At 38.7% G+C, this 18880-nt stretch overlaps 1 protein-coding gene across 1 annotated transcript; it reads right to left on the minus strand.

Moving 5' to 3' along the window:
- Positions 1 to 620: 620 nt before the first annotated feature.
- hs3st1 (heparan sulfate (glucosamine) 3-O-sulfotransferase 1) lies at positions 621 to 4828 on the minus strand. Its single transcript, XM_060892658.1, has 2 exons — positions 4618 to 4828; positions 621 to 2818 (listed from the first exon to the last, which is right to left on the minus strand). The coding sequence occupies exon 2, from the start codon at positions 2718 to 2720 to the stop codon at positions 1638 to 1640; it is 1083 nt and encodes a 360-aa protein (XP_060748641.1). The 5' UTR covers positions 2721 to 2818; positions 4618 to 4828; the 3' UTR covers positions 621 to 1637.
- Between the last annotated feature and the right edge of the window lie 14052 nt (positions 4829 to 18880).

Here is an 18880-nt window from a genome sequence, read left to right on the forward strand (position 1 = left end):
TGTTTACTATATTGCTAATTCATGTTTTACCCTGTTTAAGTAATGATTGTTTCTTGTTTAACCCGGTTTTCTATAAAGCTAGATTACATATTATTGTTTTCTACAATGCTAGCTTCAATATTAGCATGTTTTCTATAAAACTAGCTTGTTAGACTTTTTTCTATAAAGGTAGCTCTCATATTAGCCTGTTTTCTATAAAGCTAACTTGCATATTAGCCTGTTTTCTCTAAAACTAACTTGTTAGCCTTTTTCTATAAAGGTAGCTTGCATATTAGCCAGTTTTCTATAAAGCTAGCTTGCATATTAGCTGTTTTCTCTAAAACTAACTTGTTAGCCTTTTTCTATAAAGGTAGCTTGCATATTAGCCAGTTTTCTATAAAGCTAGCTTGCATATTAGCTGTTTTCTATAAAACTAGCTTGTTAGCCTTTTTCTATAAAGGTAGCTTGCATATTAGCTGTTTTCTATAAAACTAGCTTGTTAGCCTTTTTTCTATAAAGGTAGCTTGAAAATAATGCATTCTTAGGACTTTTGTACATAGGCAAACATGACTGAAAATAATACATCTGTGGTTAATACACATCAGTAAAACATTATTTTGGCTGTAGACAATAAACAACAGTTTAGCAATTATTAGTTTTATTATTAATTATTATTGTACTGTAGTTGGCTTCCCATGTTTTTTTAAACAATACACTAAAATACAGTGTTGTGAGATGTAAATAAAATGAACCAAAAGCAACAACGACATTGTTAAACATACACATTTTTGTGTGGCATCGTTTTCATAACTGCTGTAATTTTGATCTAGTGCAAATGCACAGTTATACCGCTAAATGGAACGGCACATTTAATCGTAAAACAAAACAAAAGAAAAAATAGAAAAGAAAACAAGGTGTTATTTTCCAGCATGGTTTTAAAAAAAAACACTAAAATACAAGGTGTTAATTTCAGCCCTATTTAGCGCTCTTTGTGTGTGCATGTATGTGTGTGTGGTTGGGGTGGTGGTGCGCACAGTTTTTTTTTCATTCTGTGTTCATGGCCTACTTTCAGTTGAATTTATTTCCTTTCAGATTTAAATAACCACCTGTTGATCATTTAGCGAGATGTGTGTGTATGTGTGTGTGTGTGAATGCCATTTTCTTCTGTAATGAATACTGTTGTACTACAACTATCAAGCCCAGGTTAAATAAATAAATGTTCTTCATCTCTGGCAAAACTTCCCTTTTGTTTCAACAGATTTACACAATACATCATAATATTTGTGCAATTTTTATTTGCTTATGAGTCGCTTCTTCTACGTCTACATCCTACATCCTTCAGTAACCGGTAGAAGAACACAACGAGTCAGTCATCTGTTGTTGTGACATCAAACCATTTTTGTTTGATAAGTCATCAAATACTAGCATGGATTTGACAGGATTTCAGCTGCTTTCTCACTCAGTCAGACTTTCTCCCCAAACACTATTCTCACAGCCTGCTTTGTAATAAACATGGCAAGTGTTCACAGTATTTCACAAACATTCTTCCGATAAGTTTAAAGAACTGTTTACATTTGCAGAAAAATTAACTTTTTCCCAACCTCATCTGTTCGCATGAGCTTTACACAATCCTAAAACACACGATTATACGCATGTTCTCACTTCCAATCAAATGTTCTTCCTACCAGCTCAAAGAACTTCCTGTTTGGTTCCTGAAAGTATTTGCATAATTTCTGCAGGATTTCGGGGGCCACGTTTGGATGTGTCCGTCCCTTCGATTCGTGTAGGCAGCGTTCGTGGCCTTGTTCCTTTAAACAGTAAAAGCCTTTTGTCCGATTGAAGTAAAAGTTTTCCTCTGAGATTTGTGGCTCGAGGTGCAAGAAATGTTCGACTTTTTTCATTTCAGTTAATGGGTCTCTGATTAACGTGTCACCGTCTACTATGTGCAAGTGGTCACGTGGGAAAACCCGTAGCCATCGCTGCATGTGCGGGTGATACACGCTTCTGTTCACGGCTTTATAGCCGAGGTTAAGCTCGCCGTCTCTGAGCAGGAGGTCCTCGATAGGTTGAGGAATTTTGTGTTTTTGAAGCTGGTTGTGAAAGACTTGCGTGTAATCTGACAGAACTCGATCCACAGGATCTCGAACGATCAGCAAGAGCCGGACTGAAGGGTTCATGAGAAAGATTCGGTCCGGAGCATCAACGGAGGTGAAATACGCCGGAGTCTTTTCGACAGTCAGCTGATCGGGTCGAGCCAGTGGCATCTGCGACGTGTACCACTCGAATCCTCGCTGGTAACGAGCATCCGAGTCGAAGAAGTGCACCTCGCTTTGAGCTGCAGCGACAGAGTCGTGAAGGCTCAGCATCTCCAGCAATGCTCTCGTTCCACCCTTCCTCACACCAATGATAACGATATCTGGTAGATGACGTGTAAAGTTTCCGACGTTTTGACTGGTTTCGCTTGTGTTTTGCTCTGTTCTACTCTTTTTTTGGCAATTTTCGCTTGAACAGATATCACGGTCATGTTTATTTTTTTTGTTTTGACTAATGTTAACTGTGTTCTGGTTCACATCTCTTTGGACGACATTGTTGCTGAACTGGTCGATTCTAATTCTGCCTCCATTTTGTTGGATGGCATTCTCGTCCGCTCTGATGGTCGCACGTGTCCCTGGAAACGGACGTGAAGAAACGGACAGAGGAAGGGGTAGAAAGAGGAGCAATGTGACGAATACGGCCGCCATGAGGTTTGCGCAGGACTGATGCCTTGAATCCCTTCATCCAGTAAAGCGCACACACACACATTCACACACACTGCATACAAGCGGTGCTTTGTATATATCTGCAAATAAGACAGAAATCAGCAGCATGATTATAAAGATAAAATACAATCCAGAGCAATTAACACAAATACAATCAAGCTGCTTAATCCAGAAAAAACACACACAATATTATGCAACTAAGTAAAGGATAATGATATAATGCCACTATTATTGTCTGGTTAAATGATCATTTTTCTCTTTGCTCTATTTTTTCCTGCCTTTTTTGTTCCTGGTTTACAAAGTATTTAGAACTTATCAGCAGATTTATTTTGTTGGGGATATTGACATGTGGGATTTTCTCCTAATGGAAATGTCATAACATTCACTAAGACTTTCTTTCAGATTAAAGCCTGGGTTCTTGTCTTCTGTAGTGTGTAGGGACATATTGTTAACCTCAATGCAGATATCTGCTGTTTTGCAACAGGACATCCTCAATTGGCTCGAACCATGAAGTCTACAAAGGAGCTTTCCAGTTCCTCTGCAACCCCAGAAAAAAACCCCAGAGCATGATGCTACCATCACCGTGCTTCATCACAGGAACCTTGGCTGTAATTTGGCTGCTTTTAAGCTTTGCCTTTAGACCAAATGACTCAACATTTTGTCTCATCGGTCCACAAGATCCTACTTGTCTAAGAACTGTTTGTCCTGATCTTGGTAGTGACTTGGTTGTGCCATAGTTTCCCCCCAAACTTTATTATACTGGATTTTCCCAGTGCTCTTTAATATTCCAAACTTTCCTAATGTTTTAATAAACATCTCAATTTTCTTTCACAGACCCAATTCATTGGTCTTCATGCCAAATAAGAACTATGTATTGTACAAGTATACATGTAATTAAATTTCCTCAAAAATGAAATATTGGTGCTCATTTTTCTTATCAATTTTAAAAAAACCACAACCTTGCTAACATTTTCTTTAAGCTCCAGGTATTGGGGACCGTGTGGGAATGTGTCAGACAGTCTGAAGCGTGAGATCATAAAATATACAAATGCCACCGAAGTCCATCAGGACGAGTGAATCACCATTAAACCGCAGTCTGCTAACACGAATCCACCATAGACCAGCAGACTCCTCTTAGACCCAATTAAATCAAACGGGTCTGGGATCAGTCACAGGTCACCTTTTAAACCGGGTTAATGATTTTTTTCCGAATAGCAACTCTGACAGCTGCTCTCAATCCAAAGAGGCTCCGAAGTAACGGCTTATGCTCCTGCTTCATAGATGCTTTATATGATCTACATGTTGAGATGGTTGGTCTTTAGAGCTCCGTTTATTCAACATTTATTAAAGAAGCCTCCGTTTTTAGGTTTTAGGTTTGATGTAAAAATGTTATGCGATGCTGTTTTTCCTCTTTTCACTTCTACTGAGATAAAGAGAAGTGCACCAGGGGATTTTTATTCCATTTTCTCATCTAACTTACTTATACATAATGTCTAATTCTTATAAAAATATTGTAACTGTCACAAGTGTGCAATTAAATACATCTCTCAAAAACAATATGGTTTTTTTTTTCCCCTTTCCAGTCAAGTGAGAGTCCAGGAAAATGAGCTCTCACACTCTCACTCTCACACACACACACACACACACACACTCTCACTCTCACACACACACACACTCTCACTCTCACACACACACACACACACACACACACACACACACACACACACACACACACACACGCTACAAAATGTAGAAGCTTTAAAAACAGCTTGTGTGTCATTTACACACTTTAAGATAATTAAGTTCAATAAAAAGATTCTTTTTCAATAATTATTATTAATATTCTTCTTCTTCTTATCAGTATGTGGCAGTAACTTACCTGTAGACTTCAGATGTGAAGAAATGCTCACGCGATTACAACACACACACATACACGCCATCGCTTCACGCTGATAGATCTCTTCCGTAAAAACACACACGCGCGCGCACACGCGCGCACACACACACACACACACAGACGTGTGTTCGATACCCAGTCTTATGCCAAATCCGAATAAATCGTGCCCGTTCGTGCAGGCTGAAAGTTTCGACCGTCACCTTCTTTTCCACTTGGACTTTTATTTATATCAATCCGACACGCCCCTTCTGTTGCGTAATCAAAAGGCCACGCCCCTCCAAGGAAAGCTCCATCCTGGCTACTTCCGGTACACAGGTAAAGGACTCGGTTATCCTTATAGATCTCATTTAAATAAACAAATGAATGAGAATCCGGCTCTTTTTAGTGAGTCAGTGAGTCAGTGAGTGAGTCAGTCCGTGATTTCGACTCCCGAAGGACGTCATTACCTGCTTTTTTTTTTTAGTTGTATCAAAGTTGTTCATTAACCTTAAGATTAAAGAAATAAAAAGATAACTGTGATTTGTTTGTTACAATATCCAGTTAGATAATTGTACAAACAACACCATGCATATTAATTCGCACTGACAAACAGTAAGCGTCCATTAATATTTTTGTACCTTGTGTTTCTGTGCCCTAAGGCGCAATATTGTATTTCTTAATTGTGTAAAATAATCTGGTGTATATTAAATATTTTTTTAATATTTAACATATTGAAATATTTGATAATGATAAAACAAACAAACAAACAAAAAACATATTTGTATTAATTTGCTTAGAAAACTTGTTAAAAAAAAATGACTTCCGTGACGCGCTTCCGGTTCATCAGTATTTAATCACACCATGGGCCAGGAAAGGTTCTGTGGGCGGAGCTTCCTAGACATGAGTGGGAATCAAATCATTAGTCCACCTAACCACCAGAGACCCAATACTGGTGGGAAAAGGATTCATTTAAACAAATTTTTATTATTTTAAAGGAAAATGCAAACACGTATAACACATTTCCTATATTCCATATTAGAATATATGGGATGTGCTTTATAATTCTGCTCAGCATACTACATATATATACAGGCATTTTTTTTAGCTACGTTGTTCCATGAGACAAAATAATTCACTTCACAATATCATTCATTCATTCATTCATCTTCTACCGCTTATCCGAACTACCTCGGGTCACGGGGAGCCTGTGCCTATCTCAGGTGTCATCGGGCATCAAGGCAGGATTCACCCTGGACGGAGTGCCAACCCATCACAGGGCACACACACACACACACACACACACACACACACACACACACACACACACTAGGGACAATTTTCCAGAGATGCCAATCAACCTACCATGCATGTCTTTGGACCGGGGGAGGAAACCGGAGTACCCGGAGGAAACCCCGATGCACGGGGAGAACATGCAAACTCCACACACACAAGGTGGAGGCGGGAATCGAACCCTGACCCTGGAGGTGTGAGGCGAACGTGCTAACCACTAAGCCACCGTGCCCCCCTTCACAATGTCACTTTATCAGAATCACACTTTATTTCTTTTTAACATAATAAGACAAATAAGGCAAACAAAAGAAGTTTGTCGTGTTACTGAGAAACTGTAAAGTTCTGTGAAGTCACTGTCTGAAAATGTATTGACTCTTACAAACCGTTACTGAGAACACCTCCTGAAACTGGTATGTTAAACTCTCACTCACTCATTTTCTCATTTTCTACCGCTTGTCCGAATTACCTCAGGTCACGGGGAGCCTGTGCCAGGCCTGTGCCATCTCAGGCGTCATCGGGCATCAAGGCAGGATACACCCTCCACGGAGTGCCAACCCATCGCAGGGCACACACACTCTCATTCACTCATGCAATCACACACACTACGGACAATTTTTCCAGAGATGCCAATCAACCTACCATGCATGTCTTTGGACCGGGGGAGGAAACTGAAGTACCCGGAGGAAACCCCTGAGGCACGGGGAGAACATGCAGACTCCACACACAAGGCGGAGGCGGGAATCGAACCCCCAACCCTGGAGGTGTGAGGCGAACGTGCTAACCACTAAGCCACCGTGCCCCCCGGTATGTTAAACTGTTTGTTTTATTTCATTATGTAAATGTGTACAAAAATCTTTTTTTCTTTTCTTAAAACATTTTAAGAGCTGTTACCTGCTGAACAACGACATTATTTAGAAACACTATAATTGATTAATTAGCGCATTTCATTTAGAATGTGTATTTGTTTATTGAGAACAACAAGCCAGTTCTTTGCCTGCGTCTTGCAAAAGGGACGTCCTGGTTAGTTGACTGCTCTGTTTCGTATTTCGGTCTAGAGTTTCCTAATAGGCTGATGAATGATGCCATGCAAGAGAACACTTTATCTTCCCATCCGTTGTTTCCGCTGAACCCGTTGTCTGTTTGTGGTTGATTTGCAGATGATGATGATCATTATCCCTGATGATCATAAGATTAAACCAGCCTTATGCATATAAAAGCATGTGCTGACATTTACAGTCATGGGAAAGAAGAAAGTACACCCTCCTTCCATTTCATTAGTAATAATTCATTATGAATAATAATATTAAGAATCATAATTGTTTGGTCCTCACTTGGAAAATTGTCAGGAAATGATTTTAGAGCTTTGAGTCACAACTGACTGACCTACTATTGGCTAACTAGCTGGATATTATGGACATCATCCATAGTTTAAATCTAAGTAGAACATTCTCCTATATCACTTACAAAATGACACAGGTATTCAGGGACAGGCTTTAAGTTGGTTTAAATCCTACCTGTCTGATCGATACCATTTTGCGGATTTAAATGGTGAATCCTTCAGGTTATTGCAAGTTAATTATGGGGTCCCTCAAGGATCAGTTCTAGGACCTCTGCTTTTCTCAATGTACATCTTTACCTTAGTGAACATCATTAGAAGGCATAGGGATTAGTTTCCATTGTTATGCTGACTATACCCAGACTTGACTTGACTTGACCCAGTTATATAGCTCATCAAAACCAGATGAAATATCTAAATTGACTAAATTAACTGAGTCTGTTAAAGAGATAAAAGATTGGATGACCTGTAATTTTCTGTTGTTAAACACTGATAAGACAGAAATACTAATCGGTCCAACCAGTACACAGAGCCATTTAGAGGGATGTACTGTAACTACTAGCTCAACAGTGAAAAAACTGGGTGTTATATTAGATAGCAACTTCTCTCTTGAAAATCATATCGCCCATATTACAAGACAGCCTTCTTCCACCTTAAAAATATTGCCATGCTAAGAAACATTTATCTGTATCTGATGCTGAGAAGCTAGTTCATGTATTCATGACCTCCAGAGTGGACTATTGTAATGCCTTACTAGGTGGTTGTCCTGCATCTTTAATAAATAGGCTACAGTTAGACCAAAAAGAGTTCTTACCAGGACAAGAAAATATGATCATATAACCCCAATTTTATCATCTTTACACTGGCTAAATGTTAAGTTTAGAATTGATTACAAACTGCTGCTACTTACATACATTACATACAAGGCTCTTAATGGTTTAGCTCCCATGTATCTAACTAGACTTCTAACACTTTACATTCCTTCATGCTCTCTGAGATCACAAAACTCAGGACTTTCCCAGAATATCAAAATCTACTAAAGGCGGTAGAGCGTTTTTGTATTCAGCTCCTAAACTTTAGAATAGTCTTCCTGATAGTGTTCGGGGCTCAGACACACTTTCCCAGTTTAAATGTAGATTAAGAACATATCTTTTTAGTCAGGTGTACACATAATCTTGTGCTCTAATGCATGCATATTATCATCTAGTGATTGCTAATATTATGAACAGCAGCTACGCTAATTCCTCTCCATTGCTTCTCTCCATCTACCCATTGCAAGGCATCCAGAAATTGTACCAGGTCCGATTGTCTTCCGTGTCATGAAGATTTTTCTTCTCTGGCTCTCAACGAAGGCGGTCGCATTTTCTCTCCCTCTCCTCCCCACTACTTTCCCTGCTTTGCTTCTTTCGTCTACTGTCTTATACTTTGAGAGACTCTCTCCGCACTGCTCTCCAAACTAAAATATCATGGATTTGATAAACTGGTTTCTCAATGCAATTGACACCATCTTCTCGACGAGAAGCTTGGGTTCGGGGGAACCTGACTGCCCTGCCGGAACGTTCGCAGCTGGCTAAACGATGGACGCGTGGGAGAAGTGGCGGGTCGTGTGTCTGGCGCCTCTTTCCGTGAAGGACATTGAAGATATCTACCTATTCGGAACCATGATAACAGGAGTTCTGCTGATTGGATTAGGCATTGCCCTGGGTTATCGAGAGAATCAGAAAACGGTAACAGCTTTTCAAAATCTCCCAAAGCTGCCCGTCATGATCGATGCAGTGGGCAGAGCGGTCAGCACTGAGGCTGGGACTAATAACCGCAATATGGATAACATCACGATGAAGCTCACTGCTTGGATACTGTTTTAGTTAACATCACGGAGAAGCTTTGGAAAGAAAAATGGATCGATATGGAGACCAGAATGGACTAAGAGAGTAGTCGTGTAAATTGGAATGCGTCTACTTGCCCCAAGACCAAACAATCCCAATCTTATCTGCTTTCGGCTCCCCTCAACCAGCACTGGCCTCGGCCAAGGTCGCTGTTGGAACAACAATTCCCCTGGAAGAGCACTGCAGCGAGAGGCTCTTGCGTTCCTTTCCCCACTTCTATACACACACACACACATATAAAGATATGCACTCACCCCCCACCCCCCATCCCACACCTTCGCCGCTTTGTACCGCCAGTCTGACAAGCGGGTCTGTGACCAGCGCCGAAGATAAAGGCCGCAGGACCTGATGGCTGCTTGCCTGTGCTGGATTACCTCCACCCCCCCCCCCCCCCACACTCCCCTCCCCTGTTGCAAGTCGTGTGTTTATGGTGTACTGTTTATGTGCTTATGTTGCTGAGGTGTTTTTTTCATGTTCCCACACTGTACTCCCCACTGGAGCATAGTCTGGGGGTTGTTTTTTTTCTCCTCCCTTCCCTCATGTTATGCTGTATTTCTTTTCAATCCCCTGTCTTCCTGTCCTGTCCCCCCCTTGTCATATTGTATGTATTGTATGTATGGGCAGGTTGATGGCTAATTTCGCTGGTACCTGTGACCAGTGACAATAAAGTCTACTACTACTACTACTATTTTTGGACCTTCACTGAGATGAGGCCAACCATGTGAGGATCCTGAGGCATCTAGAGATTTACCAGCTCCAGTTGGACTCTGCACATGAAGTATTCAGACATACTAAGAGGAGACGCCAACTCCATGTGGTCTTTGGGGACAGACTGTCAGACTGTATATTTTCACACCTCCAGTGTCACCCAAATGAGGATGTCACCCCTTTGAGTCTGGTTACTTTCAAGGTTTCTTCCTTTACCATCCAAGTAAGTTTTTCCTTGTCACAGTCACCTGAGTCACCTCAGACTTGCTCATTGGGGATAAATACAAATACATTTAAATATATCTAATATTAATCTTCATTTTTTTGAATTCTATTAATCTTTATATTAACCTTTTGTTTTATGTTTATGTTTTGTAAAGCTGCTTTGAGACAATGTCAATTGTTTAAAGTGCTATACAAATAAATTTGTATTGAATTGAATCATGGAAGGTACCAATAAAAAACAAACAGCTCGTACACAGCGGTCAACAATTACACAGAAAGTAATGTTTATTTTGAAGGGGAAAATTGTTGCCCTCCATGAATTCTTTTTAGATCTGACACTCATTTGTTGGTGCTTTCAATACAATGAGCTTGCCATAGATAGACATCAAACTGAGCAGCATACCAGTAAAATAACAAATGCAAAGAATTCGCTGCTTAGGGTTTGCTTGGACAGTATAAAGCAGACAAAGACATGACTACAGAACTGCCTAGAGCTTCAAGTGAGGGTTGGGAAAATGTGTGTGTTCGTTGACTTCCATGTTTCCAAATCATTCAATCATCTCATTAGATATTCACTACTACATCATGCACTAGAAACACACACAAAACCATTTTATTATGCTAAGAGTATCGCTGATAGCGTGTTGAGTGGATTGAGTTATCTCAGTCCACTTTGTGTAAACATCTTAAAAATGTGCACAGGGAAAAAAAGAAAAGAAAAATGCATGAGGTTACTACTGTACGCACTTAGCCGATGTGTTTTGGGACAAAGCCAAAAGAAGGATTAAGTGCAAGACAAAGAAATGCTGGATGATGGCCAGGAAATGATTATCATTGTGTTTAATTTCTCAAGGATTGTGTAGCGAGTTGAGACATGTGTTTACAGACAAGAAGTCATTTCTGTGTCATCAGTTCTCTTGTATTGTTGGTTCATTTTATTACCATTGTAATATGACGTTAGAGTAGCAGGGAATGGATTATATGGTGTTTCCGATTACAATGTGCTTTCACACCCTCACACTCATGCACACACAGTGAGTCAAAGACAGGGAAACAAGCACACAGACACATTGCTAATGGAGAATGACAGGTATGAGATACTTACACAAGCTTTTAGTGGCTGAGGTTAAGATTTGATTTAGTTGAAGGTGCAGCATGGAATGAATTAGTAATTAATAATCGTGTCATTGGAAGGACATTAATGCAGATGTGTGTGTGTGTGCGTGTGCGTGCCTTTGGGTGTCTGTGCAAACACGTGTTCCTAATAATGTAAAGATATTAGCCTCTGCACACATTTTAAATCACGTCACTTAAAGTGGCTGGGGATTTTAAAACTGTTTTGTAAAAGTCTCTTTTCATCCTGTGTTTCTGATTTACATATTAGTGCTAGTTCTATTTTTTGTGTTTCACTTCAGTGTGATTGTCTGCAACTTCATCCTTGTGAGAGGATGATATAATCCAACTCTCTCTCTCTCTCTCTCTCTCTCTCTCTCTCTCTCTCTTTCTGTCTCTCTCTGTCTGTCTCTCTCACACACACACATCCACATCTGTATGCATGAACTACAGTATGAAGAGACAGTTGGTAAGTGCTGTGCTCTTGTGCGTCATTGTGCTGGAAGAGTGTTAGTGATTTCCGCTATAAACTCTGTCAGTTCTAAGCAAAGGGAGATAAAGCTGTGGAGGGAGGAGGATGAAGGGTTTCATTATTTTCAAATGAAAAAGTCCATGTAATGATCAAGAAATATCCACTTTGTCAAATTACACACATACAGTATAATGACTACCTAATTTTGTTCTGCCGTTATTCTGCGTTAAAGACGTAACAGCTACGTGGTAGCTATCAACATCTTCAGACGTAATCACTTCAACTGCTACATTCTTGGTATCCACGTTTGCCAGTTGCCGAGCAACAGTGTTCTGACATCTTGAACCATCCACTTGAACAGCGAGCACATGATGTACGGTTTTTGCTTCTCAGAACAGACACTCGTTCAAAAAATGTTTAGAACTCGCTTCTCCGATGTAAAATCATACAAGGAAAATGTCCGGTATAAAATCAACATAAAAAACTAGAAGTAAGAGCAAGTCATAATTCAGTATATTCCAAAGAAACTTTGTTAACTTTGAACTTCCAATTCACACACTTTTTCTATAAAGATGCCTACAAAACTCCATAAAAGGCAATGCTTAAGGAGAAAGCACAAAATGGCTACTAAACGTTAAAGAAAATTCCCAGCGGCAGAAATACTTTTGGCTTCATTTACGCAAATTAACCAGCAGATTCAGAGCACCGGAAATATGAAGAGAACTCGTGCAAACAGATGCAAAATCTATCGGTGCTATCAGAGGTGGACATGATCAGGACACGATTTTAATATGAAAAGTGAACAATAGATGGCTAAATTTTTCACGTATACGTCAGAAACCTTTGCTTTAAAGGAGCATCGAGGAAGCACTGACGTGTGTTGACCGGGTTTTTCTGTAGGGCTGGAGGAGGAATGTGCAGGAGGACAGCTTGTAGTAGGCTAGGGAGTATACTGTTTGTTGTAGTTGGAGACTTTTAGTCTTTAGTTTAAGCTTTATCACATACTTTGGAAGTTGGGGTCAGAGTGCAGGGTCAGAGCCATGATACAGCACCACACTGATAGAGCAGGTTAAGAGCCTTGTACCCCGATCAACAACCCAGAGCCTTAACCACTTGTTTGGGGCAGTATTGGCTCAAGTGGTTAAGTTTCTGGGTTGTTGATTAGAGGATTGGGGTTGATTAGAGGATTGGGCAAGCCACAGCACTGCCAAGATGCCACTGTTGGGCCCTTGAGCAAGGCCCTTAACCCTCTCTGCTCCAGGGGTGCTGTATTACAGCTGACCCTGTGCTCTTGACCCCAAAACTCCAAAGTTGGCATATGCAAAGGAAGAATTTCACTGTGCTGTAACGTATACATGACAAAAATAAAGTCTTCTGCTTAGCTACCACTGCCCTAATAGCACATAGCAGATCAGTCACTTATGAATGTATTTCCATAGGTATGTAAATAGTTATGTATATTTATGAGTAAATCTGTTCATATACACTTGAAAAATGAGACTCATTACTCTTTTTTTTTTTCATTTAATACTGGGTATCTGTATTCAGGTCCGTTCCTATCATCACTCATTATCACACATTATAGCAAAAACAAAATAAATAACAAAAAACTAAAAATCTTAAAACACTTAATCAATCTAATAAATATTAACCATAGATTATGTAGATCATCTACCACACAAGTCCCAGAGAAGCTGAGGCATTAAACCAAGTGATCTGTAGCTGACTTTCATTTAGTTTTATACCACATTGCAGTTGAATTCTTGATTCTGATTGGTCAGAAATTCTTGTACATCAAATCACAGGTTTATAATAGACTGATGTTTCTGTAGTAACAACTCATCCAGGGTCTTGTATGGTCACGTACCAAATCATATATAATGTGGTTAAGTGATTGAGCATTTATTGAAGGAGTCTCTAGTGTCAGAACTTTAAGTTGTAGCTTGTAAATCAAAGCTTGAGACCGAACGTTGCTCAGAACTTAATTTTATATACACTTTTTTCGGAGGGAAAAACACTTCACAGTGTAGAATGTCAGCATCGTTAAAGATGTTGCATCCTACAACCTTCCGAGTAACATAACTGAACAATGAATATCATTTCCTCCACTTATTTGGTTCTTTTCTAATTTTAGATTCCCATAGAATCACCTTTCCTTTGTTCAATCTCGTCATACTTACCAAATTAGAAAATAAGAATGGATACTTAACTCAATTCTAGTAATAAAGGAAGCGATGGAGCCAACAGCGCTTTGTTTCATACGAGAAATGATGAGAACAGCAGCTGTTTTCAGTGAGTCGGTTCTTTCTTTGAAACGAATCATCGATAAGAGTCGACTCTTTCGGATCTTTAGCAGCAAGGGTTTCTTTTCATAAACCGAACATCGTTTGTTTTATTATGACCATTTTAAACTGTGACAGATGGTTTTTCATGAAATCTTTTTGTACGAATGAATAAAATAGCACTACTTCATTAAAAAGAATCATTTCCAAAACACGTTCCATCTGTTGGATCTGATTTAATTAGGCCATAGAAGTAACAATGTTTTTTGTCGCTAAAAATTTTTTCGAATTTTTCGACTAACAACCTTGTACATTTATGCAAATACTCAATGAGCAAATACAATCATGTAGCAGGAGCAGCACGATGCACAATATCATACAGCGACAGGTCAAAAAACCTCATTTAACATCAGTCTGGGGAAAAAAAACGTTTGGCTGAATTACTGAACTACTACTGAATACGGTCCCTACGGTTCTTGGCTTACAGGAGTGGATGTGGTCGGAGATGCTGTTCTGTTTGCCCTGGTTGTAAAGCATGATTATTTGAGTTCCTGTAGACTTTCTGTCATTAATCAGTCTGTCCATTCACTCACATAAACAAGACCTGACACTTTTTTTAATTCTTGATATTCACAGTTCCTATATTTCTATAATGTATAACGTAGTATTATTATCGTATACGGTCGTTGTCCACTTTGCTACACTACACTGATACAGCTGGCATTTATCTGTATTTCTTTCTGTCACTTCAGGAAATGACCTTCAGCTTTTGTTTATCAAATAGACAGAGTTTCGGCAATAATCGTATTTTGGACTCCACCTATTCTGGTTTCTTCTAGTTCGTATCGTGAATATCCTGTGTGCTGGGTCAACATTCACGACTCCGAACAATCTGTCCGCCGTTATTGTTTTTTTTCTTTTTCAAGGAATCCTGGCATTTGCAACCACCAATCAATTCACCCATGTATTTGCACACCTGGTTTACAGAAACAAGGGGTTATTAAAGTGCTAGAACATTGGGAAAAGGTTTTAGGAGCATACCTCTGTGTTTGATATCTAAACAAAGTGCCACTTCCTGTATCTTGGTCTTTAGTCAACAAAAATATCATCTATATCTCTGTTTGGATTTAACCTGGAAGTGGGTGTGGCCTAAACTGGATGGTTTTGTTTCCTAATATGGTCTCAGTTGGAGAATCTGTGGAACATTCTGGAAAACATTCTACCTTCCTATTTCCAACTCTTTCAAAACAACAAGAAAATAGACTTCGTGTTAAAGGTACATTAATTCCCTGGTTACATAATTGCACATTTTGATCATATAGTACAGTTACTGAAAGGGAAATGATTGTATCTGATTTGATCAATAATATTCTGGGTAAAAAGTACTAATAATAACTAATGTTCAATGTCTACAAAGAATGTACTAGTTCAAATTTATATAGAAATATTTGAAATATTATCTGGCCACATCAGATCTGTTCGCTCTGAACAACGTTCAGTACATTCTTACATTTATTTTCTGATTAATGTCGTATCAAATTTTTAAAGTTAAATGGACACAATTTTTATCTATTTTTTTTCCCCCGCGGAAAATATCGTACACTAAATGTCACGAATAAAAAGAGCTAAATACTGTGTTTGCTGGAAAATGGCTGATTTTTCCACCACACACACACACACACACACACACACACACACACACACACACACACACACACACACACACACACACACACACACTTGTGCTTCCACCTTTCCTCCACCCTTCCTGTCATTTGTTCTCTTACCCATTTCTGATAACGCAAAGCTTGTCTGTGTGTGTGTGTGTGTGTGTGTGTGTGTGTGAGAGAGAGAGAGAGAGAGAGAGAGAGAGAGAGCCCCCTGATCCTATATATTCTGACTTGTACCCAGCAGGATGTGTGCTGATGAATGTTGTTCCTATAAAAAAACTCTTTAAGACAATGGGCCATAAATCCAGGGTCATTATCTTGTACACATTCATGACCCGTGCACGTTTGTTCAATGCCATCTGCTAAAAATACATGTATATTTAAATTATCCCAGTTTGGACATCAAACTAGCAAATTACAAAGCCTTAAACAAAGGACTTGGGAAAACTCACTTTTCTCAAAAATTGTATGACTTTTTTATTTTTATTTATTGGACTTTCTATTTAAAGACCTATGAAACTTCTTTAATTGACACTTTGTATGTAACTTTAAAAAGAAAGTCGACCTTAAATATAACCAAATAAATTTAAAGTTAAATTTGTATTATTAGTAGTATTAATATTTCTTTAATTTAAGTTTTTTGACTTCTTTTATTTACAGTTGAGGCATTTTATGACATATTGACTTATTAAAGTTGAATTTTTTTAAGGTATTTAAATTTAAAGTTGACTCATTTTATTAAACTTAGACCCCAGACTAGTGCGATAAATATGACGGGTCACCTCATGCAATGTTCTATCTATTCCTATCTATTCTATTATCAGCTCTCCCTCTATTTACACTGAAGACATGAACAACATTTCACTAATCCTCTCAGCACTGTTCCTCAGAAGACATCTACTCTGGGTCGCTGCCATTTCTAACCCAGTCTGAGCTCTGACTTAATTATTCCCAGCTCTTTGGATTGCTCTATGCTTTAAAAACTGGTACATGACCTTTGCTTGTTCTACTTTTTTTTTTTAACTTTAACAAACTAACCTTACCTTTCCTCGGTCCTCAGATTATAAATACTTTATTATAAATTATCGTCTGAATGCAAGTCGATGTTTTGATGTGGAAAAGTGAAGGGAGGAGGAGCATAATAAAGGGGGCAGGGCTTAAGATTAAAGAGGACGCGAAGGATATGTATATGCGTCAAACGACTGGTCCTCTGTTTGTTTGTTTATCTATCTATCTATCTATCTATCTATCTATCTATCTATCTATCTATCTATCTATCTATCTATCTATCTATCTATTTTTATTTATTTACTTTTTTCCAGAAGAATATTTTTAGGAATATGGTTAAAAAAACGTGTAACATTGAATAACAAGTCTTTGCTATTTTTCATATAGTTTGGTGCAATGGCATGAACATACTATTTAACTTAAAGCATGTGTGTGCGTGTGTGTGCGCGTGTGTGTGGGGAAGTGGCCTATTTCCTGAGCACAATGGCGTTACCATAAAACAATGTTGAACTTTCCACCCATTTTAACACTCCGTTTATTTATGAAAAGTAAAAGTCGGAACCGCAGCATGCGAGGTGAATAATATTTACACAGAATCAGCAGCAACTTTCTCACACACAAGAGAGAGAGAGAGAGAGAGAGAGAGAGAGAGAGAGAGAGATCCAGATCCAGGAAAGATCTAGGGTACTAAACTGATCATGTTCGATTAAGACATGATAATATATTTTTATTATAATTGTATCATTAATGCCTAGAACTGTTCAGAATATTATTCAACATTAAAAACTAAACATCAGGAAACAAAAATAAAGATTTTTTTATTTTTTTTATTTTTTGGAGGAATGAGACCAGGAGAAAATCACACCTCTAAAGAATAACAGCGGTTTCTAGACAGAACGTGAGCAATGAAAATGAACAAAACAATGCTGATTAATTAAAATGGTGATGTATTATTGAGCTGGACTAGAACTAACTGGTAATGACCTAATTAATTAAAATAGAGACATAAATAATTCATTAATGTTATGAAGTGCTCAGGAATGTTTTTGCATAATGTTTTTTTGTGTTAATAAATAATCTACTTTTCATCAAAGTGTGAAAGAAGTAAGAGAGCAAGAGAGCAAGCGAGAGAGAGAGAGAGAGAGAGAGAGAGAGAGAGAGAGAGAGAGAGAGTTATTGGCCCATAGAGTGCAGTAATACTACGTAGTTGGGAACTGGTGTTTTATGATAACATCCTCATATTGTGTAGAGTAATCCCCCAACACACACACACACACACACTCTGTGACCTCTCACATGGCATAAATCTAATCGTCAGCGTGAAAGTTTTTGTTGTTTCAAACATTACGAATGCCTGCGGCTTCAACTGCAACATGATTCCACATCACCATTTTTTTTTAATATTTTAATATTTTAACCTTCATACAACGTTCACAAAAAAGCTTTTCTTATAAAGGTAACCAGCTGTGTTGTATTATTTGATACAGCAGTATAGCGTTTTTAAAAATACTCTAGCTCCCAGGCCATGCCAGTTGCCATGGTAACCACTGGATGCAAATTGCAAAAAAAAAAAAAAACTACCTGGATTTAAAAAAAAAAAATTATATCGTATAATAATTCCAATAGTGGAACTGTTTGGTTTGTGGTTAATCCACAGATTAGTCTTCACAATTTTAAGCACTGATTGTGTGTGTGTGTGTGTGTGTGTGTGTGTGTGTGTGTGTGTGTGTGTGTGTGTGTGTGCAGAAGCAGGTGTTTCTCCTGAGGAAATTGCTAGTGAGTAAAAAATACAATTAGAGTTTAGGAGTGTCATAGAAACCACACACACACACACACACACACACACACACACACACACACACACACACACACACAATTTTAGAGTGAATACAATACAAGATTCCAGCATTGTATTATGTATGAATCATGAGGTGTTTGTCTTGATGTGATGTGATGTGATGTGATCATCATTTGGGACACTAGAACTACAGACATCTACCTGATGAAAATTTAAAACTAATAAAGTTTAAGCTGAATGTAGCAGCGAGAGCATGTAAGCATGTTCATCATAGTTTGTTATGGAATGTAAATTTATTCAGGATCACATCCAGTTACAATCAGCGTTTGGAACTGAGAGCATTTTGCATATTGATCAGTACCTGCTGAGATTTCATTACCACCATCTCTCTCTCTCTCTCTCTCTCTCTCTTTCTCTCTCCCTCTCTCAGACGTACACACTAACACAACAAACGACAACATGGAACCAAAGCACTGGC

Source organism: Tachysurus vachellii, chromosome 18 (assembly GCF_030014155.1).
Source record: "Tachysurus vachellii isolate PV-2020 chromosome 18, HZAU_Pvac_v1, whole genome shotgun sequence".
Classification (NCBI taxonomy): Eukaryota; Metazoa; Chordata; class Actinopteri; order Siluriformes; family Bagridae; genus Tachysurus; species Tachysurus vachellii.

Bases quoted from the DNA above. Each gene is read 5' to 3' on its own strand.
- hs3st1 (XM_060892658.1), bottom strand. From the start codon at position 2,720: ATGGCGGCCGTATTCGTCACATTGCTCCTCTTTCTACCCCTTCCTCTG.